The sequence below is a fragment of the Erinaceus europaeus genome, chromosome 20 (genome assembly GCF_950295315.1).
Source record: "Erinaceus europaeus chromosome 20, mEriEur2.1, whole genome shotgun sequence".
Classification (NCBI taxonomy): Eukaryota; Metazoa; Chordata; class Mammalia; order Eulipotyphla; family Erinaceidae; genus Erinaceus; species Erinaceus europaeus.
In genome coordinates this window covers 16,518,692-16,545,724 of record NC_080181.1, presented here as the reverse complement: position 1 = coordinate 16,545,724, position 27,033 = coordinate 16,518,692, and the positions used below count along the sequence as shown (strand labels likewise).

Here is a 27,033-nt window from a genome sequence, read left to right as displayed (position 1 = left end):
AGAGGAACAGGAAAGGAGCTGAGAGAGTGGGCTGGTCAGTTAGTTATACTGCATAGGCCATGATCATGACTTCTGATACATTTTTAACCGATTGGCTATTGTTTTACAATACTATGTCAATGTCAGGCGTACAGCTCCACCCATCTATAATGGTGTGTGCCTGACCATACCCACCACCAAGGTGTTGAAGCTACCATGATCAAGTTGACCCCTCTAGCCAATCTTCCCACTCCTTCCCCCTCTGTGAGCCACCATTTTGTTCTCAGAGTCTAAGAGTTATTTCTGTTGTGTTTCGATATTCTGGCTGTTTTGCACTTTGAAATTTCATATATGCGTGAAACCATGCAGTATTTCCCACTTATTTCACTTATTAACATAGTCACTGTGACTTTTTGGACTTTGTTCTAAGTGTAAATGCAAGCCACCAGAGGGCTTCAACCTGGATTCTTTTTACTACCCACTTAGTATTTACTTAGAATGGTTGGCTGCATGACAGATATTGTGGTGGGTTCTAGACATCCATGAAAACAACATGTTTCATCTTTTTTTTCTTTCTTTTTCAGTAAGATCAGTCTGGTGTGCAAGATACACAGTAAATATAGTAGTGACAACAAAATGTTTGGTAAATACTGTCAGAAAAGAAAGTCCAGAGACCTGAAGAATGAATAAAAGGTATCTAGCTAGCAATAGCAAAAAAAAAAAAAAATCTGATTTCTTACTTCTAAAATATAGGCATGTATAGAATGGGCTGAGAAGAGAGGAGTATTCTGGGCAGAGAGGACTGCTTCAGAGAAGATCACCTGTGTAGGGAACTAGAAGGAAACTGAGGTAACTCACTGTAGAACGGGAGATGGGGAGAGTCGGGCGGTAGCACAGCGCGTTAAACGCAGGTGGCACAAAGTGCAAGGACCAGCCTTAAGGATCCCGGTTCAAGCCCCCCGGCCCCCCACCTGCAGGGGAGTCGCTTCACAAGCAATGAAGCAGGTCTGCAGGTGTCTCTCTTTCTCTCACCCCCTCTGTCTTTCCCTCCTCTCTCTATTTCTCTCTGTCCTATCAACAACAACAACATCAATAACAACAACAATAATAACTACAACAATAGAAAAACAAGGGTAACAAAAGGAAATAAGTAAATAAATAAATATTTAAAAAAATCTTTAAAAAAAAAAGAATTGGAGTTGGGGCTAAAAAGACAGCTGAGAGTCACATTGTGAAGTGTTTCTATGCCACTGTTTCTCAACAGCAGTCAAGAGATCAATTTAGTAAATAATAACTAACACTGTTAAAGTAATAGAATAAAATACACTGAAATGCACTGCATACAAAAGAAGGTTTTGCTTTAAGAAAAAAACAAAGACAAAATTTTGGGGGGCCAGGCAGTAGTGCAGCGGGTCAAACACACATGGCGTGAAGAGCAAGGACCAGCCTAAGGATTCCGGTTTGAGCCCCCAGCTCCCCACCTGCAGAGGGGGAGCACTTCACAAGCAGTGAAGCAGGTCTGCAGGTGTCAGCTGATATTGACAGTAGCACATGTGACTGGACAGAGCAATCTAATGCACGTCATCTCTGTCTCCTACATAAGTTGCGATCAAAGCACTGTGACTCCTCCTCCTTTCCTTCTGTTCCTGTTCTGTTGTATCCACTAGAAAACAGGTCATTGTTCCTTCCCCTCCAACAAAAATTCTATTGCAAGATCATCAGCAGTCTTCACATTTCTTTTTATTTATTTTTTTGTTTTATTTACTTATTTATTTATTGGATAGAGACAGAAAGAAATTGAGAGGGGAGGGGGAGTTCAAGAGGGAGAGAGACAGAGACACTTGCAGCCCTGCTTCACCACTCATGAAGCTTTCCCCCTACAGGTGGGGACCAGGGGCTTGAACCTGGATCCTTGCACACTGTATGTGTGCGCTCAGCCAGGTGCACCACCGCCTGGCTCCTTGGTCTTCATATTTCTAAGCCCAGTGATCAGTTCTCAGCCATCTCATGTTATCTGTCAGCAACACTCCATACAGTTCCCCACTCCCTCCTCCTCAAAACATTTCTTCATTCGTCTTCTAGAATGCGCTAAGTTCTCTATCTATTCTTTGCTGACGGATCCCTCTTCATCATTTTGATCTCTATTAATGTGTCCCACAATGTAATCTTTGAACTTCTTTTCTACAATCACTGCCTGAAAAGTGACCTCTTCTCAGAACATTAAATATCATCTATCCATTTATGATTTCCAAACTCAAGTCCTTAGCCCACAACTCTGAACTGTTATGATCTCCTACATTCAATTGCCTATGCAGTATCTCAATTTAAGCCGTCTAATGGGCATCTCAAACTAACCCACCAGAAAATATCTCTCCATAATTTATGTGTTCTTCCCCAGGAGGCCACACCTCATTCAGAAAGAAAGAAATTTGTATTTCTAGTTGCTTGGCTCCCACACCTGAAATTACCTTTAACTACTTTCTATCACATCATACCCAATATAAATATTGTAGAAGACAGACTGCTGGGGTCCAGATTCAAACTGAGCCTATTTAGCAGCTGTGTCATCTTAGTAGAATTGCTAAATGGCTTCCTTCTGGCTTTGGTTCCTTGTAACATGAGGATGACAGTCATATGTATCTTGTAGGCTGTTATAATCAATAAATGAACTAATAATGTTTGTGAGTGCTTCAAATACTGCCTGCCACACAGGGTGCAGTATCTCCAGACCTGACCACTTCTGACCATCTCCACGGCTACACTCCAGTCTTGGAACTGATCATCAGTCTCCCTCTCTCTCTGGAATTATCACAAACATCTCCAACTAATTCCTTTTGACCAACTAATTTTTTGACCAAAAGAGTGACAAGAGTGATTTCTTTTGAATGAAAGTCACTGCAAAGTTCCTTCAATTTTTTATGTTTGAAAACAGAGATGAGACTGAAATGATGTCACTCCTCTGTCAAAACCCTCTGACTCTTTGCATTTCACTCTGAGACTGAACAAGACTTCACAAAGGCTTAATTATGACTGACTCAGCTTCAACATCAACTCTTGCCTCTGTGACCTCATCTCTCTCGGGTCTGCCACTCAATTCTTTTGAGCACACAGACCTCAGTCCTGTTCCCCAAACTCAGTACAGTCCCTTCCTGAGGCCTCTGCTCCTGCTGCTCTCTCTGTTGAAAAGCTGATCCTCAGAAAACACAGTCAGTGGTCTAGGAAGTGACGCAGTGGATAAAGCATTAGTTTCTCAAGCATGAAGTCCTGAGTTCAATCTCCAGCAGTATATGTACCAGAGTGATGTCTGGTTCTTTCTCTCTCCTCGTATATTCCTAATTAATAAATAAAAAACTTTAAAAAAAGAAAGCACAGCTTACTCCTTCACCTTCTCTCAGTCCCTGCTGAAATATCAATTTCCCTGAGCATTCTTTTCCAAATAACCTCCCACAGACCATCCCTCAACTACCTTCTCTGCTTTATTTTTCTCACAGCGCTTCATTTACTGACACAGTAGTAAGCCACTAATTCTAAGAAAATTTAAAGTTAAACCTAGAATAAGTTTTATCTATCTATATTCTAAAATGCAATTTCCCTATGTGTGTACTTTGTTGCTAACCCAGTGGACACAGGCTAAGCAAGTTCTTCCTTAAATTCAAAGTTTTTAACTGAACAAAAACTAAATAGGCTGCTTTCTGCATTATCTCTAAAATGTGCATGCAAAAGGTAACTAGACACCATAGAATCTGGTTATCTGGTGATGGTTTCCAGCATTTTCTTTTTCCAAGAGCTACGTACCCTATTGCCCGCTCATCAAACACACGATTACACACACTTTCTTATTTGAGTCCAATGGATAAATATCATAGAAGCAGGGAGGGTAGCAATAAGATTAAGTTACAAAGTCTCCTGTAGCCTTGTTATATATCCTCCTCCCAGCCCCCATTTCTGTGGGGCCCTACCAAATGAAAGTATTTTCCTTTTGAGTGACATTCGAAAACAACCATCCTGCATCCCCAAATTAACTCTCACCTGATGGGAAGTGTAAAGGGTTTTTCAGAACATAGTTCTTTTTGTAGTTTGACAAAAAGAAAATCTCCCTGTAATGTATATATTCTCCTGGCTGTACTCAGGGGCATCAATTAATGTCAGAAGCCTGATAGTCCCTTGAACACACCTTTGACTGCAGACGCCGGTGTGACATTCCCTGACATCGGGGCAACGTTTTCACCATGTGGGTGGGAAGAAAGGAGAGAAGTAAAGCAAGATCATTCATTGTCTTGCTACTGTATCATCAGGGCCTGACTGATTCCTTACACACATCATCCGATTTAATCTGTACTGTAAAGCCCTCAAGAAGCTGGCAGCCCTGGATAGGTGAGGAAACTTGAGCTCAGCCAGATTCAATCATGTGCCACACAACAGCCGCTGGTATGCACAGAGCACAGACCCAGGCAAACTCAGGCAGGGCTCTGTGCAGCCACAGCCGGAAGCTGCTCCTATACAACACAGGGTACTGGAGGTGCCAGCACAGCACCTGGGAGCTGAGGAAGGGAGTAATCACGGCCAAAGTTGGATTCCTGGGCTATCTCGGCAGGCCAAGCTCCCCACAGGCCTAGCCAGAGCTGGGTGCCGGCAAACTGTTACCTGTGGACATGAAGAATGGGATGCGGAACTTCCCACTCAGCACTCGGGCCCGCAGGTTCTGCAGCGTACTCCCGTCAAATGGCAGGGCCCCGCACACCAGCACGTAGAGGACGACCCCGAGGCTCTGCAGCACAGAACACACAGCATGCACGGTTACTCGCACAGGAGGAAGCACCTGCTGGGGGTGACACTGAGCCACTATGAGGCAAAGGACCAAACACTCTCCTCTCTTTTTGAGCAACAACATGGGGATGTGTCAAGGCCAGTGGTCTTTAGAAGAGTGAGCATTCCCCTGTGCCTCCAAACACTCCAAACACTAGATGACAGCCCTAGATTTCCTCTAAGCTCCCATCCTTAGGGGAGAGGACAAGTGGCAGCAGTGGGAAGAATCTTAGTTCTTGGAAAAAGCACCCTTTCTGAGCTTGCCGGGGTGGGGGTAGGGGAGGTGTTTGGATTTTGCCGATGCAAAGGGGGACTTTGAGATCTGTGGCTCAATCCTTAAGCAAGTGCTGGTGGGAGGGCTGCCCGAAGAAGTGGACCTGTGAAGGACAGGTGAGAAGGTCAGCAAATGCCCGGCATCAGAGAAACAGGCACATACCCAGATGTCTACTTTGGGCCCATCATACTCCTTTCCTTCGAAGAGTTCGGGTGCAGCGTATGGAGGGCTGCCACACCAGGTCTTCAGCAGCTGTCCGGGAGTGAAGAGGTTACTGAAGCCAAAATCTGAAAAGGTAAAATGGACATGGCTCAGATTAGTTAAATCTAGAAAAGCACTACTTTCTAGTCACTAGAACAAAGATGCTTCTACATCCTCAAGACTGAATATCAGATGTTAAAAAAAAGAAGAAGAAGAAGGAAGAGGAGGAGGAGGAGGAGGAGTAGGAGGAGAAGAAGAAGAAGGCTGAGGAAATATAAGACCAACTGCTTAAGGAGATAATGACACAGGGATATGAGTAAGCTGCTAACACAGAGTAAATGGGGCTTGTGCATGGCAGTACCTCCAGAAGCAACTCTGCTAGAACTTAGACTGAGGTGAGCGGTGCTAGTTCCTTTAAGAAGAAAAAAGACTGATTGGGGTCCAGGCCATCGCACACCCAGTTAAGCGCACATATTACCATGTACAAGGATCCAGGCTCAAGCCCTTGGTCCCCACCTGCAGGGGGAAGCTTCAGGAGTGGTGAAGCAGGGCTGCAGGTGTCTCTCTGTCTCTTTCCCAATCTATCTCCTCTCCCTTCTCAGTTTTTCTCTGTGTCAACCCAATAATAAATATTAAAAGGTGGGGGGGTCGGGCAGTAGTGCAGCGGTTTAAGCGCAGGTGGCACAAAGCACCCACCACCGGCTGAGATGCACACATCTCACTGTGTTGCTTCTTCACTCAGAAACACCTGGCGGTTCCCTTCTGTCTACTGACTAGTCTCGATGTCTTAGCATTGTCATTTATGGTCCTTCCAAAGCCAGCTCCACCCTACCTTTCCCATTTATCCCTAGCCATCCAGCCTGACAGAAAATTCACATCCTGTGTTTACATGACTTTCTGTTACCATTTCCTCAGTCCACACCATTCCCTTTTCTTCCCACGCTGGAGACAGCACTCATTTTTTAAGGCCCAGTCAAATATTACTTCCTATAGGAAGCCTTAGCTGATCTCTGCTGCCGCATACCATGCCAGTGGGCTCCTCCTCTGTGCTTCCAGAGCTCTTTGTTTATAGCTCAGCATCCCACTTATAACTCTGTCTTATATTATGCTCAGATGCTTTATGTGTTTACACTTCGCACTATCTAGGGAGGAATACTGTTTTATTTCTTAGTCTCCACAGTGTTTTTACACATAGCAGGGACTCAAGGAAGGGCGACTAAATTAAACTGCAATAAACTCACTGGGCTTAATCCTCTCACCGCCTCCTGGCTATTGGAGTCTTTCCATACTGACTGGCAGCTGGCCAGATATCCTAGAGTCTCCACCTTCTAGTTTTCCCTCCTAAGGCTCTAAAGTTAATGAAGTGATCAAGGGGGCTTAGAGGTCAGGGCTCACTGTCAGAATCCTTTATTTTGGATGTGTGTGTGTGTGTGTGTGTGTGTGTGTGTGTGTGTGTGTGCGCGTGTGTGTGTGTGTGTGTATCTCCAGAAATAAATACTTTTCTACTTTTTTTTTTTTGCCTCCAGGGTTATCACTGGGGCTTGGTGCCTACACTATGAATCCACTGCTCCTGGAGGTTATTTTTTCCCCTTTTGCTGCCCTTGTTGTTTATCATTGTTCTTGTTACTGCTGTTGTTATTGTTGGATAGGACAGAGAGAAATTGAGAGAGATGGGGAAGATAGAGGAGGGAAAGACGGACACCTGCAGACTTGCTTCACTGCTTGTGAAGCAATCCCTCTGCGGGGGGGGGGGGGGAGCTGGGGGCTCAAACCGGGATCTTTACACCACTTAACCTACTGACCTACCACCCGGCCCCTACTTTTCTATTTTCTTAAAACAACCTAACACTCTTCTCTAGCAGAAACTTTCTTTATTCCTCGCTCTTATTTTAACCAGAGCACTGCTCAGCTTTGGCTTATATTGGTGGCAGGGGTTGAATTTTTTCAATCCAACCATTTTAATTTGTATGTTAAACTTGATGCGCACTAAATTTGGTTAGGATTTTTCTTAGGTCTGGCAAGATAGCTCACTTGGGATGCCAGGACTTGGAACTCAGGGACTCATGCTTCCAAGCTCAGTACCCTACACACTGCACCACTTCCCAAGTCTCCAACATAGCTCACTTGGCTAGTGCACTGCTTTACCATATGAAAGACTAAGTAAGGTTCAAGCCCAGACCCCACTGTACTGAAGGAAACTTCAGTGCTATGGTTTCTTCCTCTCCATCTCTCTGTCTCCTTCTATCTGAAAAAGTCAGCCTGGAGTGAGTGTTAATGTCCCAGTGATGGGGGAAAAAAGGGATGGATGGATGGATATATATATATATATATATATATATATATATATATATATATATATATAAAATTTTGTTTTTCCCTTAGAATAGGTTGCTAGGGAGTTGGGCGGTAGCACAGCGGGTTAAGTGCACATGGTGTAAAGTGCAAGGACCAGTATAAGGATCCAAGTTCAAGCCCCTGGCTCTCCACCTGCAGGGGAGTCACTTCATAAGTGGTGAAGCAGGTCTACAGGTGTCTATCTTTCTCTCCCCCTCTTTGTCTTCCCCTCCTCTCTCTATTTCTCTCTGTCCTATCCAACAACAATGATATCAATAACAATAACCACAACAATGATAAAACAACAAAGGCAACAAAAGGGGAAAAAAATGGCCTCCAGGAACAGTGGATTTGTAGTACAGGCACAAGCCCCAGCAATTACCCTGGAGGAAAAAAAAAAAAAAAGAATAGTTTGTTAGTGTGGTCCAGGAATGGATAAAGCATTAGTTTCTCAAGTATGAGGTCCTGAGTTCAATCCCTGGCAGCACATGTACCAGACTGGTGTCTGGTTCTTTCTCATTAATAAATAAATAAAATCTTTTTTAAAAAAATGAATAGGTTACTAAAAGCCTAGTTCATTCAGCAAAGCAGATGTCTTTGGGAATTATGTAGAAAGATAAACCTTGACCTTTCCCAGGTCCTCTTCCATGACTGGTCTTCTTTTGCATAGTGCAGACAAGAAATGCTGATAGATTCTGTGATAATAACTTTAGTGCTGATGTGGCTCAACATTAAAGGCTAGAAGAGAGAATCATGGGAGTGTTTTGCTTGGTTTTTCAGTAGGAATGCAACAAGGCAGGCAGCAGATTCAAACCAAGCAATTCAATTTTTTTTCCCTAGTATATGGCATAAAACATACAGGACCTCTCATTTTAAACTACAAACACTCAATCTACAGTTAGTAAGTAACCTTTCATTCTGATACAAAGGGGAGGCACAACCTAGTGGCACAAGAGAACCATCTTCAGCAAAGGCTACAGGCTCAGAATGCTGTGAGGTATGTGTGGGAGAAACGATTGTTGAGAATGAATGACTGACAGGGTTGTGGCCTGGTAGCTACATCTGGGGAAGCACCTTTGCTGCCATAGCTAATTAGAGCCAAAGAGCTGGCTTCAACACACCTAATGGCCAGCAGTGACGTTTCGCTAATAGCTAAAACTAAAACACCTACTTGCTTGCTCTTACTTCCTATATCTAACCAAGCAAAAACCCTCTACGTTTGTAATCTTGCTCTTACTCATAAGTATGAGGCATTGCACAAGTAAGCAAAATTTGCCTCTCTCAGTCTGCTAAGAATTTTGTTTGTTTTTAAGTCAAATCCTTCAAAAAAAATAATAAATAAAAATAATACTTGGGAGTCGGGCAGTAGTGTGGTGGGTTAAGCGCACGTGGTTCCAAGCGCAAGGACCAGTGTAGGGATACTGGTTCAAACCTCTGGTTCCCCACCTACAGGGGAGTCGCTTCACAAGTGGTGAAGCAGGTCTGCAGGTGTCTTTCTCTCCCCCTCTCTGTCTTCCCCTTGTCTCTCCATTCCTCTCTGTCCTATCTAACAATGACAACATCAGTAACAACAACAATAATGACTACAAGAACAATAAAAAACAAGGGCAACAAAAGGGAAAAAATATTTAAAAAATAGTCAGGGGTGAGGTGGGCAATTATTAATTACTTCTTTAATGCAGTAAAGTGACAAGAATCTCATCTACCCTCTCTCTTTAATATACACACTACTGCAAATTCAACCTCATTGAACGCATACTACTCTCTAATCTTCCCTGCAACGCTTCTTAATAAGATTTACTATCAGGGGAGGGTATGGATACAGAGTTCTGGTGATGGGAATTGTGTGAAGCTGTACCCCATTATTTATTTATTTATTTATTTATTCCCTTTTGTTGCCCTTATTGTTTTATTGTTGTAGTAGTTGTTGCTATTGATGCTGTTGTTGGATAGGACAGAGAGTAACGGAGAGAGGAGGGGGAAGACAGAGAGGGGGAGAGAAAGATAGACACCTGCAGACCTGCTTCACCGCCTGTGAAGGGACTCCCCTGCAGGTGGGGAGCTGGGGGCTTGAACTGGGATCCTTATGCCGGTCCTTGTGCTTCGCACCACATGCGCTTAACCCGCTGCACTACAGCTCCCAGCTGTACCCCTTTTATCCTATGGTTTTGTCAGTGTTTCCTTTTTATAAATAAAATTTTTTTAAAAAATTAATATTCATCTGCAAGACCACTGTGCAGCAATTCTGGCAAGTTCACTGTCTATTCTGCTGTAGCATGACTAATTTTCTGAACCTTTCAATCACTGATGTGGCGGGAAATCTGAGATTATTAATTAATACCCAGGCTGGAACTTGTTTTGAGAATGCAATTCCTAATCAGCACTTCAGGGGCTGAATAAGTGGGATGGGAAGAACACCTCCTCCTCCTCCTCATTTTCTTGGCTGCTTATCACTGGGGGCATTTTGATACATATTTTAAGAAAGCTGGAAGCAAAAAAAAAAAGCAGTTAAAAACCTAGGCTATTTTGGGTTTTGAGCGTGGTTTAGGGAAGTGTGAGGGCAGTGCGGTGGGGACGTGTGGTAAGATGTAGAGGTGGGGAGCAGGTGCTCATGGGGTAGAATTTACTATGGTTCTTGGTTGGTTTTGAGTTATCTACACATTTGAACAGCAGAAAGAAGTACACATCTCATGAATAAAAACTCTGGGGAAAAACTTTTTTTTTTTTTAACTTAATGGTTTAGTTAGTTGCAGGCACACAGGTACAATTTCTTATCTCACCAAGACAGGTATCTGCAAAACACCCTCATTCCCAAACTAGGTCCACCACTGTGTACCAGGACCTGAAAGTCCCTCTTCTGCCCCCACCCATCTCCCTGTATTCCTTCCCAGAATCCTTTGCTTTGGTGCAATACACCAAATCAGTTCAAGTCTAACGTTGGGTTTCCCCTTCCTGTTCTCCTTCCTTCCTTCCTTCCTTCCTTTCTCTTTCTTTCTTTTTTTTATATTTATTCATTTTCTTTTTTTGTTCCCTTGTTGTTTTATTGTTGTACTTATTATTGTTGTTGTTATTGATGTCTTCGTTGTTGGATAGGACAGAGAGAAATGGAGAGAAGAGGGGGATACAGAGAATGGGAGAGAAAGACACCTGCAAACCTGCTTCACTGCCTGTGAAGCAATTTCCCTTCAAGTGGGCAGCCGGGGGCTTGAACCGGGATCCTTATGCCGGTCCTTGTGCCACCTGCACTGAACCACTGTGCTACCGCCTTCTCTTTAATATTTATTTATTTATTACCTTTTGTTGCCCTTGTTTTATTGTTATAGTTACTGATGTCATTGTTGTTGTACAGGAAAGAGAGAAATGGAGAGAGGAGGGGAAGACAGAGAGGGAGATAAAGACAGACACCTGCAGACCTGCTTCACCGCTTGTGAAGTGATTCCCCTGCAGGTGGGGAGCCGGGGGCTCAAACCAGGATCCTTACGCTGGTCCTTGAGCTTTGCGTCACGTGTGTTTAACCCACTGCATTACTACCCAATTCCCCTGTTCTTGTTTCTTAAGTTCTGCCCATAAGTAAAATGATTCCATATTTATCCTCTTCCAGGCTTATCTTACTTAACAGAATTCCTTCATGCACCATTCATGCATGAGGTGAAGGAGGTGACTTTATCACTCTTACCAGCCAAATAGTATTCTATTGTGTACATAAGCCACAATTTAAAATTAGTAAGAAGGAATGAAGAATCCTTATGGGCGTGGATCAGAAAAGCCAGCAAAGCACAGAAAGAAATGCTTTCAGAACTTAAGTTTCATGAGTTACTGTGAAAACACTATTTCCATCCAACCAGTGGAACTGAATTGAATTTATAGTGGTCTGTGTACTAAGGAGATTGGCTAACATAAAACTCTACTTCCATTTGGTGGAAATGTTCACCTTACTTTGGGTTTAATTCACAGTTTTCATTAGAGACTTTTTTTTTTTTTAATTACTACTAGGATTATCACTGAGACTCAGTGTCTGCACAATAAATTCACCATTCCTAGGGACCTTTTTTTTTTAGAAGAGACAGAAGTTGAAAGGGGAAAAAAGGAGAAGGAAGGTGAGGGAGGGAAAGAGGGAGTGGGGGGGGAGAGAGTGTCTTGCAGCGCTGCTTCATCACGTATGATGCATCCCCCTATGATAGAAGATGGGGACTTGAACCCAGATGCACCACTGCCTGACCCCTACACTCCTTATTTTTAAGGCCCCACTTATGGTCCTCCAATCCCCTCACACACATTTAGCATGGATTTATGGAAACCTCAATGGGGTATAGCAACACCATGAATCCCACTGGGGGTGGGGGTACAAAAAAGATAAGTTCTCTTTAATCAAAAGAAAAACTCAACAACAAAAAATAAGTCTATGGGGCTGGCTTGGTGGTGTACCTGGTAGAATGCTCACACAACAGTGCACAAGCCACCAGTCCCCACACCGAGCAAGGGCAGCTTTGTGAGCAGTGAATCAGTGCTGCAGGTGTCTCTGTTCCCTCTTTATCTCCCCATGCCTCTTAATTCCCTTTTCTCTATCTTGGAATAAATAATATATATATATATATGTGTGTGTGTGTTCATGTGTGAAATCATTGAGTATTCTACTCTCCTGAAAGTATTTTTTAAAAAGAAGTTTACAACTTTTGATGAAGTCTAATGTAGACTTTCTTTTGTCACTTATGCTTTTGTTGTCATATCTGAATTACTGTGTAGGAATAAATGTGAATAAACCACAGCTGAGTAAACACAGGTAGCTTACAAATGCTTTGTGTGAAATAAGACCCTAAGTAATATATTCAGCCTAATTCCATTCATTCCTAGTTGAAAAACAAGCACGCTATATTAAGGAAAGGCCCCTGCACATTAGTGCCTTCTAAGTGGCATCCCCTGGAGGGATGTCTTACACAGGTGCTGAAACTATTTTAAAGAACCAAGCTAAGCAAGTTGAGTGATTAACATGAAAATCAAGCCAGTGATACCTCTGGGGAAAGGACGGGGCTGTGATGGGGAATGGGTTTACAGTCTGGGATGATGAAATTATCTGTTTTCTGATCTAAGTTGTAATTGCACAGGTGTCTGTTGCAAGTCATTATAGTGTATGTGTATGGCCAAAACCTGCTTCTGTGTGCATGCATAACAGTTTACTATAAACAAAGGAAAAGGGATCTACCACCCCCCACCCCCATCACACACTTCTATTTCTGGCCACGTGGGACCATTCCACTAGGAGCTAAATCCTACTGTCATCAGTCTCAGGGGGACAGGGGTCAGACTGCTTCCCTTACCACTTATTTCCCAGAGTCTAGAACAGGGTCTGGCAGGAGAGAAAGTACTCAAGAAATATTGTACAAATTGTTTACTAATTATCTAAGAACACAGAACTAGAGGGAGTAAGAGAGGGAAAGGGAAATATCAAGAAGAGAACATAGGTTCGAGAACTCAGAGAAACCACAGAGGGCAGGAACTGGGGATCCCTCCTAAATTTTCTTGAGAAGACTCACAATCCTGGATGAAGAACAGCAGATTATGAGAACTTAATGTAAAGTGATAATGTTTACAGTTGAAGCTAAGTACAACTTACAAGAAGTAAATAGTTCAATATTCAAACTACTATTGTAATACTACTGTAATAAAATTACTATTGTTAATTTTAATCAGGTATAAGTTTTATTCTTAAAAAATGTCAGTATTGGGGACAGGCAGTGGCGCACGTGGTTAAATGCACACATTACAGTGTGCAAGAACCTGGGTTCGGGAGTCGGGCAGTAGCGCAGTGGGTTAAGCACAGGTGGTGCCAAGCGCAAGGACCTGCGTAAAGATCCCAGTTCAAGCCCCCGGCTCCCCACCTGCAGGGGAGTCACTTCACAGGCGGTGAAGCAGGTCTGCAGGTGTCTTTCTATCCCCCCGTCTTCCCCTCCTCTCTCCATCTCTCTCTGTCTTATCCAACAATAATGACATCAATAACAACAATAATAACTACAACAATAAAACAACAAAGGCAACAAAAGGGAAAATTAATTAATTAATTAATTAATTAAAAAAGAACCTGGGTTCAAGCTTCTGGTCCTCATCTGTAGGGGGAAAGCTTCACGAATGATGAAGCAGTGCTCCAGGTGTCTTTCTGTCTCTCTCTATCTCCCCCTTCCCTCTCAATTTTTCTGTCTCTATCCAATAATATATAAATAAAAATAATAGATCTAAAAAAATGTCAGTATTACTCTTAAACTAGTAAAATAACTTTTTCAACAGCTCACAGTAAGAAAAAAAGACAGCATACATTATGCTATGGTCTGAGTGTATAAGTCTCTCCCAAATTCATCTGTTGAAATCCAAATGCCCACTCTAATGTTATTAGATGGTGGGGCACTTTGGAGGTGATGAGATCATTTTGTGGAGTCCTCACAAAATTAGATTCGTGCTTTTTGAAAGAGACTCTAAAGAGGCCATTTTACCCGTTTTTGTTGCCCTTGTTGTTATTGCTGTTATTGCTGGATAGGACAGAGAGAAATCAGAGAGGAGGGGAAGACAGAGGGGGAGAGAGAGAGAAAGACAGACACCTGCAGACCTGCTTCACTGCCTATGAAGTGACCCCCTTGCAGGTGGGGAGCTGGGGGCTCGAACAGGGATCCTTATGCCAGTCTTCGCACTTCATGCCATGTGTGCTCAGCCTGCTGCACTACCACCCGGCTCCTTCTAAAGATCTCTTATTCTACACACCGAGACATGGCAGGTATTGGCTGTAGAGCAAGAGGAGGGCCCTCGGCAGAAGGCAGTCATGTTGGTGCTTTGATCTTAGACTTCCCGACACCAAAACTGTTAGCAATAAATTTCTGTTGTTTATACACTACCTAGGTCCAGGGCACATTATCATAGCTGCCTGAGTGACTAAGACATATTAGTTACAAAGAAATAGACATTCTGGGAGTTGGGCAGTAGCACAGCAGGTTAAGCACATGTGGCGCAAAGCGCAAGGACTGTTGTAAGGATTCCGGTTCAAGCCCCTGGCTCCCCACCTGCAGGAGAGTCGCTTCACAAGTGGTGAAGCAGGTCTGTAGGTGTCTATCTTTCTCTCCCCTTCTCTGTCTTCCCATCCTCTCTCCATTTCTCTCTGTCCTATCCAACAACGACAATATCAATAACAACAACAACAAAAGAAAAAAAAAGGTCAAAGGGGAAAATATAAAAAAATAAAAAGTAAAAATCTCGGCTTTGTCTACAATAGCACTCTTCATTTAATATATTCAAGTTAAGATAAACTGGATAAATAAAAGCAAACAGAAACATGGTGTCCCGAAGACAGGAAAAATAAAACCAAAAAAGGCCAGTTTAAAAGAACTAGAGGGGCCAGGTGGTGGCACACCCAGTGCAGCACACACATCACCATGCACAAGGACCAAGGATCAAGCCTCTGGTTCCCATATGCAGGCAGGAGCTTCACAAGCTGCAGGTGCCCCTCTGCCCTTATCTATTGCCCCCACTCCCTCATTTTCTGTCTTATAGGAAGGAAGGAAGGAAGGAAGGAAGGAAGGAAGGAAGGAAGGAAGGGAGGGAGGGAGGGAGGGAGGGAGGGAGGGAGGGAGGGAGGGAGGGAGGGAGGGAAGGAAGGAAGGAAGGAAGGGAGGGAAGAAGGAAGGAGAAAAAGAAGGCAGGCAGGCAGGCAGGCAGGCAGGCTACTGGGGACTGGTGATTTGTATGCCAGGCCCCAACCCCCAGGAATAAACCTGGTGACAATAAAACAAAGTGGAGAACAGTTGGGGAAACAGCTCAACTGGTAGACCACAGGGCTTGCAATCAGAGGCTTTTAATATGATCCCCGGCACCACATGTACAGGAATGGTGCTCTTGTCTGTCTCTGTCTGGCTGTCTGTCTGCCTGCCTGCCTGTCTCTCTCTCTCTCTCAATAAAATACACCTTAAGGGGAGTTGAGCGGTAGCGCAGCAGGTTGAGCACTCATGGCGCAAAGCCCAAGGACTGGTGTAAGGATCCTGGTTTGAGCCCCCAGTACCCCACCTGCAGGGGAGTCGCTTCACAGGCGGTAAAACAGGTCTGCAGGTGTCTTTCTCTCCCCGTCTGTCTTCCCCACCCTTTTCCATTTTTCTCTGTCCTATCTTAAAATGACGACATCAATAACAACAACAATAACTATAACAACAATAAAAAACAACAAGGGCAACAAATGGGAAAAATAAATAACTATATAAATTTTTTTAAAAAAATAAATAACCTTAAAAATAACCAAATAATAGGGAGTTGGCATGGTTTCAGCAAATATTTCCCTTTTAAAATATTAATTAATTTATTTTTATTTCTTTATTGGGGAATTAATGTTTTACATTCAACAGTAAGTACAATAGTTTGTACATGCATAACACTCCCCAGTTTCCCATATAATAATACAACCCCCACTAGGTCCTCTGTCATCCTTCTTGGACATTATTATTATTTTGCCTCCAGGGTTATCGATGGGGCTCGGTGTCTGGACTATGAATCCACTGCTCTTACAGGCCATTTTTTTTCCTTTTGTTGTCCTTGTTGTTTATTGTTGCTGTTGCTATTATTGTTATTATTGCTGTTGTTGTTGTTGGATAGGACAGAGAAAAATCAAGAGAGGAGGGGAGACCAAGGGGGGGAGAGAAAGGTCAACACCTGCAGACCTGCTTCACTGCCTGTGAAGTGACTCCCCTGCAGGTGGGGAGCCGGGGGCTGGAACTGGGATCCTTACACCAGTCCTTGTGCTTTGTGCCACCTGCGCTTAACCTGTTACACTACCACAAGGCCCCCATTTATTATATATATATATATATATATATATATATATTTTTTTTTTACTAGAGCACTGCTCAGCTCTGGCTTATAGTGGTGCAGGGGATTGAACCCGGGACTATGAAGCCTCAGGCATGAGAGTCTCTCTGCATAACCATTATGCTATCTACCCCTGCCCGCAAATCTTTCTTTCCCTTTTGACATTTACTAATATGACTGGCCACAGTCAATGAGTCAACACTTTATTGTTTATCCAAGCACATAAGAAACTTGCATGCCACAGTTATTTCACTGAGTTAGAGGGTACTATGTAACTTAAAATAATTATTTTTAAAATAAAATTAAAGGTAGTTACTATTAGAGAAATAACCTTAACGCTCCCCAAACTCCTTAAAACATAACTTTTCTTGATTATAGCCTTAATTATTTAAATCTATGTAACAAGCCAGTGGATGGACAGAGCCTAAACACTTCTTTATAGTCATATTATATTCAGTAACTATCTTCTTTCAGCTTTCCAGAACCAGCATCATCCTAAGGAATAAGTAAGTACTATACTGTCCTAATTCATGTCATCCCAGAATCATTCTGAATGGGGGGAATAGAAATAAAATAAACTACACTATCATATATAAGCTAAAGCTTCGCTCACAAGAGCATTACTAGGCTAGAAGCTGATGCAATATAAAGAAAAAAATATATAGTGACAATTTAAGTATCAGTTAACAAAAACAAAAACAAAAACAAAAAAGCCTACAGAAACTTAAAGCAAAAAAGAGAACAGACTCAGCATATGTACCAAAGGTGAAGAATAAATGCTCTGTAGTTCTGAAGTACACTAGGAAATGCCAGAGACAGGAGGGGCTCTTCCAGCAATATGAGCTAGAGTAAGGAAATGATGGATTTTCTGTGTTGGGCTGGCTCTGTGGAAAAGGCTTCCCTCCTCCCGCTGTGACAGAGCAGGGCACAGTGACCCGAGACATGATCCTCAACAACCACTGAGGACACACAAACTAGCTGGTTCATGACACTGAATCCCAGGCCCCAGGAGACTACTGGTTAACTCAATACAGAGAAGAAAGAAGGGGGGGGGGGAGGGGGGGGAGGAGGAGGAGAAGGAGGAGAAGAAGGAGAAGGAGACGGAGACAGAGAAGGAGGAAGAGAAGGAGATGGAGAAGGAGATGGAGGAGGAGGAGAAGGAGGAGAAGGAGGAGGAGAAGGAGATGGAGAAGGAGATGGAGAAGGAGATGGAGGAGGAGAAGGAGGAGGAGAAGGAGGAGAAGGAGGAGAAGAAATGACCTTGCTTATTAACATGTAGACAACACAAAGACAAGCTGTTGTCTGACTCACTCTACTTGGCAGAAATCCTCAAAATATTTACTGTAACCTCCCCTCACATACACAGAGTGCATAAGATTTCCAAGCAAGGACTCAATCGTGGGACCAGTTCTTCCAGTGCAATTTGAGGACTATTCCAGGGCTTGAGTGCCTCCTGGTCTGGAATCCTCAGTTTGATTCTATAATAAGCAACCCTGAAATTCAAGTTTGTTCTGCTTTTCAGTTAAAATCTGCTTGATATGCATCATTAAAAATGATTCATTAAGCAACATGGGGAAACATTTAATACACTCCAAAGATAAAGCTGCATATAAAATTGAATAAATACTGACTACAGGGCAGGGGAGATAGTGTAATGGTTATACAAAAAAAGGCTCTTGCCTGGGGCTCCAAGGTTCCAGGGTCAATCCGCTGCACCACTACAAACCAGCGCTAAGCAGTGCTCTGGTTTCCTTTTTCTGTGTATTTCTCTCTCATTAAAATAAAACAAATAAAATATTTTTAAAACCCTAATTGTAATTATGGAAAACATGCAGAGAAAAACAAAATAAATGCATTAGAAATGATAAGGCAGGGAGTCAGGAGGTAGTGCAGCGGGTTAAGCGTGTGTTACACAAAGCGCAAGGAACGGCGTGAGGATCCCAGTTTGAGCCCCGGCTCCCTACCTGCAGGGGAGTCACTTCACAAGCAGTGAAGCAGGTCTGCAGGTGTCTGTCTTTCTCTCCCCCTCTCTGTCTTTCCCCCTTCTCTCCATTTCTCTCTGTCCTATCCATCAACGATGACATCAATAACAACAACAATAACTACAACAACAATTTAAAAAAGGGCAACAAAAGGGAAAATAAATAAATACAAAAAAAATTTTTAAAAATGATAAGGCTCTCTGGAAGTGGAAGCTTAATTCTGAATATTCAAAAAATGTTTTCTTGTTGGAATTTCTTACAGTCTGCTCATTTTATTCTGTAGTTACATTTTTTTTCAGCATTGAGCAGTTATTTCAAAAAATGCTCATGTACAAATATACCCTCAAATGCATTTTATCCTCCTCCCTGTTCATGTATTGGCAACGGGGAAAATGCATGACCTGCAGATTGAACGTCAAAAATGATAAGTTCTCATGTAACTCTTCGAAAGCATTACAAAAGAAAAAAGGAGAAACAGCAGAAGAAAAGGAGGAACTGGTTAAGATGGAGACTCACATTCACACAACAGAAGCCACATGGGTGGAGATGCCTCTTCATGTGGCCTCTGGTCATTTATTTCTCCACTCCTAAGTGGCTCCTAACGTAATTTGTTAGGTCTCTTTTCCAACCTCCAACACCCTGGTTGATTAGTGTTCGTCTGCAGGCGAAAATGGTATCTTATATGTTGTTCTCTTAATACAAAGCAGCAGGCTTTAATTTGAGCCACATGTTTCTCTTCCAGGGATGGTTTAAATACTAGTGCTTTACTGTCAAATTTGAGACTTAAAATTCTTTGTCCTAGGCAAGATCAGGAGCCGGGGGCTACAAATGGCAGTGATCTTGTATTCCTGAAAGTAAGCCCATTAGCAGCTGGATCTGGGCATGTGGTAAGGGGGAAGGGAAAAGACAGTGGCACTGATTTTACAGTCAAGACATCTGCAAAAAGAAATGTTCTCATTTGGCCCAGCACTTTAGAGCCATACCCTTGATGTTTCTTTTGGCTGACCAAGAAGCAATCTGAAGCAGATGAAAAGAGATTAGGCAAAGCCAGTAGCCAGGTCTAATGTTGAGAATGTCTAGTCAAATAATGTAGGACAGCTACCACAACTGAGAGACCAGGTCCTCCCAGAGCTACTTGGACTTCATGAAGAACAGAGGATGAAGTGGGAAGATAGTTGTTTATCTAAATAGACAATTTCACCAGAAAATAATATCCTTATTGTTCTCAAATTTGAAAGCTTGGGGGGTGGAGGAGAGTCCTAGTCCCTTCTTGCACTTGCAATTAGAGACAAAGGCTAAAGTCAGTAACAATTTGACCCTTGATTGAGTTCTCAATGGAAGAATCAGGGGGGCAGAAGAGAGTGACAAGGTAGAAATGACTCAAGAACCAGTTATCTACCCCTCTGCAAGACAATTACATTAGGAAGGTTTACATGGTTCTAGGGATTGCTCAGATGGAACATGACATGGTTAAGGAACCACTCTTCCTTGTCCAGAACAACATCACTAGCTCAGAAATCAAATGACTCAAAAGCTTTATTTGGAATTAAAAATAAAAGAAAGTTAAGTGTGCAGATCTCAGAATTATATGAGTGATGGTGATGATTTTCAAAGGAGTCACAGTGTTAGTTCACTCTTAAAAATGGATCTTAGGTGTTTAGCAATTACTCCAACCCTTGGCTGAACTTCCTGACTAGGAGCTAATGGAGAAGCAGTGCCAAAAAACTACTGACTCACGGCCTAAGCGTTTACATGCAAGAGAAAATTTCTCCGTGGAAAGAAAAAAAAAAATTTGCAATCAAGTAATCAGTTTATTTGGGTGGCAGCAGTGCCAGTAAGGATTGGTTTTAGTGGGAGCCAGGCGGTAGCGCAGCGGGTTAAGCGCATGTGACGCAAAGCATGAGGACAGGCATAAGGATCCCAGTTCGAGCCCCCGGCTCCCCACCTGCAGGGGAGTCACTTCACAAGCGCTGAAGCAGGTCTGCAGGTGTCTGTCTTTCTCTCCCTCTCTCTGTCGTCATCCTCCTCTCTCCATTTCTCTCTGTCCTATCCAACAACAATGACATCAATAACAACAATAACTACAACAATAGAAGGACAACAAAAGGAACTAAATAAATATTAAAAAAAATTTTTTAAAGATTGGTTTTAGTGTAAGAAACCAGGGAAAGTCAGAACTGGAGAAGAGAGGATAATATTCATGAAAACTGAAAGAACTTTTCTACCTTTCTGGAAAGTTACTTAGGGAACTACTATTGTACTGTTTTATTGCAGCTTTGCTAGTACAACATGTGTGGGGGGGTTCTCCATTTCTGTCACTTACTCCTAGAAATGTCCTGATCCTCTCCAGCTTCCTAGCTCTGTGTATCTGCACAGCATGATCATGACTTCTGTGAAAATGAAAGGCTCAAAGCAAAAGATGCTGTGCCAGCATTACAGTGGCTGTCAAGGAATGTCTTACATATATATTTTCTTCAAAGCTTTATTCTTTTTAAAACATCTTGGGTCCTGAGATGTGGCACATTGGATAATGTTGGGCTCTCAAGCATGAGGTTACAAATTAAATCCCGGGCAAACCCATGCATGAAAGTGATGATCTGGTTCATAAATAAATATCAATGTGTGGGGGAGAGAGATGATTTAAAACAATCAATCTGGTGTGCCACCACCTGCCCCAGTTATTGATTTTTTAACTAACTGAAACTGGAATAGAATCCTTGAGGTTGAAGAACAGTAATAAGTTGCTGTGTATCAACTTATCAACAGAAGAGGAACCAAAGTCAAGGAGAAATTCTTTACTTTAGCTCCTCTCGAGAGGGTACACTTTACTATATCCTCGGACATAAAGCAGGGGGTGCCAAAGATTATGGGAAACTATATGCTAGATAAAATACAGTTTCCTAGAACATCAAGGTAACTTTTCTATGTTAAATAGAGTTGAATAACTTAACTGTTAACACATATGTAAAGGAGACATTGAGGAGAATAAGAAATATGCTAGGACGCTTAAGGATAAAGCATGTGATTTAAAAATGTGCTTAGAGTGAGCCATGTAATCCAGCCCCATTCACCACCCCCTCCCGCCCCAAAGCACAGCACAAGCACACACCTTGTGGGAGATCATTCAACTTTATAGTAGGGAGACCAAGCTGGAAAAACCTATGAAGCCATGCTTCTGTATTAATCTGATAGCTCCTGTGAATGAGGCCCTTTAAATAGAAAAGTGTTCCTGATCCTACAGCAAGGGGTCCTATCACTTACCAAGATCAACAAGACCTCACTTACATTCTAGAATGATGACTGAAAAAAATCTGCCCCTGAAGTTTAACTTTCAGGTTTGTTCATACAAAAACTGGCCAATGGTGATTGCCTGGAATGCATTTTGAATATACAATCCGCACACTTTTTCATCTGTAAAGCTTTAGTCTGAGAAACAGAATTCAGGGTTAGGGGAAACAGCATAATGACTATGCAAACAGACACTCATGGATGAAGCTCCAAGGTCCTAGGTTCATATCACCATAAGCCAGAGCTGAGCAGTGAGTGTTCTGGTATAAAATAAAAAATGAAAGAGTGGAAGAATGGGGGGAGAGAGAGAGAGAGAGAGAGAGAGAGGAGAAGAGAAAGAGAGAGAGAGAGAGAGGAGAAGAGAAAGAGAGAGAGAGAGAGAGAGAGAGAGAGAATATGAGAATGAACAAGAGCCAACCAGAATTCAGGGGAAATCATTTCTCAAGTATAAACTTCCCAAGGGTCAACACATTAAAGCTATTTAGCATCTTCTAGCTGAAGGCAGAACACAATGTTAAAATTCCAGGGCTCTACTAGGACCTGAATTTAGGAAAGCCTCATGGCAACAAATTTGGGGATGATAAGCTGAATGATTCACAACTACTTGGATATCCTAATCACCACATTGTGGAAAAGTTCCCTGAGAAAAGCTCAAAATATTTCTCTATCTAATGGGAGTTCAGTATATTCAAACTGAGGTAAAAGGGCAAGAGACTTTGGAAATGTTTTAGTTTCTTGCTTTGATTTTATTGTTTATTTAATCAATTTATTTCTTTTTAAATGTATTTTTACTTAATCTTTTAATGAGAAAGAGACATACAGATAGAAAGACCAGAGCACTGCTCAGCTCAGGTTTATGGTGTTGCTGTGGGTTGAAACTGGGACTTTGGAGCCTCGGGTATGAGAGTATTTTCTATAACCACTAAGCTGTCTCCCTAGCCCTCAATTTATTTCTTATGAGAGAAAGCAAGAGCAGAGCACACCCTAACATGTGCAGCACTAGGGATCAAATCTGGGGCCTCCTGTATGCCAGTTCTGTGTTCTACCTGCTAATCCGTCTCTCTGGCTGCTAGTCTCTCAGTTTGAAGAGACCACATAGTCTAGATCTCACTGCATAAAGGTCAACATTTTCCACAATACCTTAAAAACAAGCACTCTGGAAATTCTTTCCCAAAGAACGGCTGTGCTGCAGTTAATACTTCAGCTCTTAGCTGTTTATTGATTGCCAACCAAAACAATAACACTGGAGTGGAAATGGTCTCAAGGAGACCATTCTGGGAGTCGACCTTTAAAGAGAGAAGTTTCCAACTTCCTTAGGTTAAAAAAAAAAAAAAAAGTTTCCACAATTTCTAAAGCATTCTCATAATGTCTGAACACTGGCAGGGACAAATGCTGCAAGCAGCAAGCCTGCTCCATTGAGGTTTTCTCTTGAGCAACCTAGCAAAAACACAGATGTCACTCTGCTCAAGCTTTTGAACCAGAGGTTAAAGTGAATTTCACACAGCTACTCATCAACCATTAGAATAAAAACAAGACCATTTTTCTTTGACAGCTTAATAGAATTCATCAATTTAAAAAGAATGATTTTGCTCTTTCTTTTTTTCCTTTCTGGCACGTCCAGGGCCTGGGACATGAGTGATTTCACTGCTTCAGGGTGACGTTTTCAGACAAAGCTGGGGGGGGGGGGGGCACAGCATTGAAATCCCCCCCACACACACACACACACACAGTCCTGCTCTGCCACAGTCCTCCTGGTAGACACCCCAGGGTCTCATGTGTCAGTGACTCAAACCTGTGTCAAGTGCTAGGCAGGACAAGCTACTAGGTGATCTATCTCATTGGCTCTTATTTTCTCTGTTTCTAAATAAAACTGGAAGTTTGTTCTTTCTGGCCAGACAACTGAGTGCTCACCCAGTCCTAGAAATTCTTCCTTTGTTCTTTCTCTTGTATTTGATGCCTTTTTCTTCCCCTGCACATCTACCACCGACACCCTTAAGTGATGTTTTTTCCCATTTCACAACCTTTTGACTGATCTCCTTTCTGTTTTTTTCTTCTTTCTGCCCTTGTCTCATCTTTATTCCCTTTTCATGCAGAACCTCATTTATATTTAGCCCAAGAGTCAGGTAACTTCACACTATGGTCTAAGTTCCTGCCTCTTTGGCTCATACATGACTCCCCTGCCTGAGTCTTTCCTCTAGCAAAGCTGCTTTATGTCTACAAATACCCCAAGTGCATGTATGCTACTCCATCTGTTTCCTATCAGAACCAAAATGAAATGCCAGATTCTCACCATGTGCAAAGGTCCCACATGCAGTGACCTTTGCCATGTCTCTCACCCCACCTCCTTCCACTTTGTCATTATCTGTTCTCTCCAGCCATCCTGACCTTTCCCTCAGCCTTCAAATTAGTTGGGGGTAGGAGACAGGAGAGGTAACATCATGGTTATGAAAAATACTTTCATGCCAAGGCTCTTGCAGTCCCAGGTTCTATGCCATGTGCCACCAAAAACACTTCAAATGCATTGGCCCCATCTCTTCCAGGCCTTGGCATTGCTTCTCCTTCTGCTCGTAAGGTTCTATCCTGGTTAAAAGCAGATCCCCTTCCATAAGTCAGTCTCTTACTCAACTTTGCCATTTCACAGTGAGTTTCTTTGTTTATGAGTTGACAGTCTCACTCTAACTGAATGTTAGTTCCATTTTATCTGCCACTGTCTCCCCAATGCCTAGACCAGTGTCTGCACACAGCAGGTGTTTTCTTCACAGTCATGGATGAATGGATCCTCCTAGCATCTTCTCCTTCACACCTACTCATCTGTAAGACTCACCTTAAATGCTACATCTGAGTGTGTAGAGTATTTGTGTCATCACCGCTGCCTAAAGCTGAGATCAACAAAGTCACTAGAACATGTATGTGCTTGGCAGTGGGTGTGAAACAACAGACAGGATATGGTCATAGTCTTTGTGCATTTACAATTAAAATCTTATGAAGTGGCACCATCATCTGAACTTCATGGCGCTTAGACTATACAGTTAGTATGATAACAGATAACTGCCATGTAGCATTTCTCCCACTGTATCACACGATACCTGATGACTGAACTGCTATCACCCACAGTGGCAGGTGGCATGCTCAGAGGACCATGCTGAGGCTCCTCACCACCACCCCCCAACTTCTTCTGTTTTTTGTCCACCTCACATACCTGAAGCATGAAAACAGAAAGGATAGAAGCCAAAAATCTTATTTTTCTCCCAGCTTTGACCAATCTCCAGGAAAGAAATTTGCATAGGTACTCTAGAAAATTCAAAGCTTGGGACAGGTAAAGGTGTATATTCTGGAAAGTCTAATGATATCCAAGCAAGCTTATATTTGCATGCCAAATATGAAATTAAATGATGCATGTGAAAATACCTGCAAGTAATTTATTCATATATAAAGCCTCTTTTCAAAATATTATTTAACTTTGTTATTTTTATGAAAGCACTCTAGGCTTTGGCATACTGTGGTGCTAGGGACTGAACCTGGGATCTCTGTGATCTCAGTCATGCAAATCCTTTTGCCAATGTGTGTCTGTGAGCAGAGAGCCCAAGGTTGGCTGCCAGCAGCCCTTTACTTTCTACTTAGACACCAGCAGGTATAGCCTCTTATTGTCACCACATGGGTTTGTTTTAACACATAACAAAAACAAGCATTAAAAACTCTTCTGTTGGAGTTGGGCAGTAGCACAGCAGGTTAAGTGCACATGGTGTGAAGCGCAAGGACCGGCTTAAGGATCCTGATTCGAGCCCCTGGCTCCCCACCTGCAGGGGAGTCGCTTCATAAACGGTGAAGCAGGTCTGCAGGTGTCTATCTTTCTCTTCCCCCTCTCTGTCTTCCCCACCTCTCTCCATTTCTCTCTGTCCTATCCAACAACAACAACAATAAAACAAGGGCAGCAAAAGGGAACAAATAAATAAATACATTAAAAAAACTCTTCTGAGTCAAATATATTTCAATAAAGTCCTTAATTTTAATAATTATGGTTTTAAAACTTGACTTCTCAATGCAAAAAGTAAAGGAAAAACACCCCACAAATTTTCCCTAATCAAACAGTCTAAATTCTAAGTTCAGAGCCAAGGAAGCATCATAAAAAGAAATATTTTATACATCTTTGGCCAGTAGAGGTAGAATAAAACTAGAAGAAAAACATAACTTTCTTTTAACTTGCTGTCCTCATCAATAATATAAAGAATGCTACAATGACATGTGTGGCAGGCTGAACAGTAGCTCCCAAAGACACCAATCTACATGCCAGAACAGGTGACTGTGTGAATGTTGCCTATGTGGTGATGGGCACTTGTACAGCAGTGATTACGGTAAGGATCCTGAGCTAGGGAGATCATCCTGGATTGAGGAGGACTGGACAGAATCAAAGGCACTTGTAAGAGGGAAGTAGAAAATGTAAGTAAGAATAGGAAATGGGACCGTGGAGTGGGGTGGTGACCTAATGAGAGGAAGAGGCCTGAACCAAGGAGGGTGGGGGTCTGGGATGCTGAAGGATTCTGGAAGCTGAAAATAACAGAAACATAGATTCTCCAAAAGCTCTGGGAAAAACTGGTCCTGCCACCATCTTGACTTTTCAGATTTGTAACCAGTATATTGAGAGTTTTGGAAAAATACTTTAAGCAAAGGGAAAACATAGTTTTACATAGAGAGCAGCTAATTCCTACCATGTAGAAAGCAATCATAGGACATAAACAGATTATAGCCATGACAAAGTTCTAAACAAGGATACAGCATCAACCTAACTCAGATGATAAGACACTATGGGACATTCTAAGGTAGAGCCTGTAAAGTGACCAGATATATATATGCCTTCCACCACCCTACTGTTACCTCCCCTCCTCCCCAAAAGCAGAAGGGGCTCTGACTTATACTGTGACATAAATCTGAACTCTCAACTCCTACCCAATTAAGGAAGGAAAATCTGAGAACTGTTTTTCACTTGACCTTTCAAGGCTATTATATTCTCCCTATATCTCAGTTTCTATATGAACTTCTCTCTCTTGTTATCTGGAAGGCAGGGTAAAAACAATGCAATACCGAAAACTGTCAGAAAACAAACATGGTTTACTCTTTTTGTTGTTGTTGTTGTTTTTTGTTTTGCCTCCAGGGTTATTGCTGGGGCTCTGTACAAATCCACTGCTCCTGGAGGCTATTTTTTCCCTTTTGTTGCCCCCCCCCCTTTTTTTATCATTGTTGTGGTTTTATTGTTGTTGTTATTGTTGTCATTGTCACTGGATAGGACAGACAGAAATGGAGAGAGGGGAAGACAGAGAGGGGGAGAGAAAGAGAGACACA

At 42.4% G+C, this 27,033-nt stretch overlaps 1 protein-coding gene across 3 annotated transcripts in view; it reads right to left on the bottom strand.

Annotated features, from left to right (window-relative positions):
- The window catches only part of SIK3 (SIK family kinase 3), a 250,121-nt gene that overhangs the window by 55,776 nt on the left and 167,312 nt on the right, over positions 1 to 27,033 (bottom strand). For all 3 annotated transcript variants that reach the window (XM_016188098.2, XM_060180000.1, XM_060180001.1), the window contains exons 5-6: positions 5,222 to 5,346; positions 4,624 to 4,747 (exon numbers count right to left, since the gene is read on the bottom strand). In XM_016188098.2, coding sequence (XP_016043584.2) covers positions 4,624 to 4,747; positions 5,222 to 5,346 — 249 coding nt within the window. The remainder of the gene's footprint in view (positions 1 to 4,623; positions 4,748 to 5,221; positions 5,347 to 27,033) is intronic.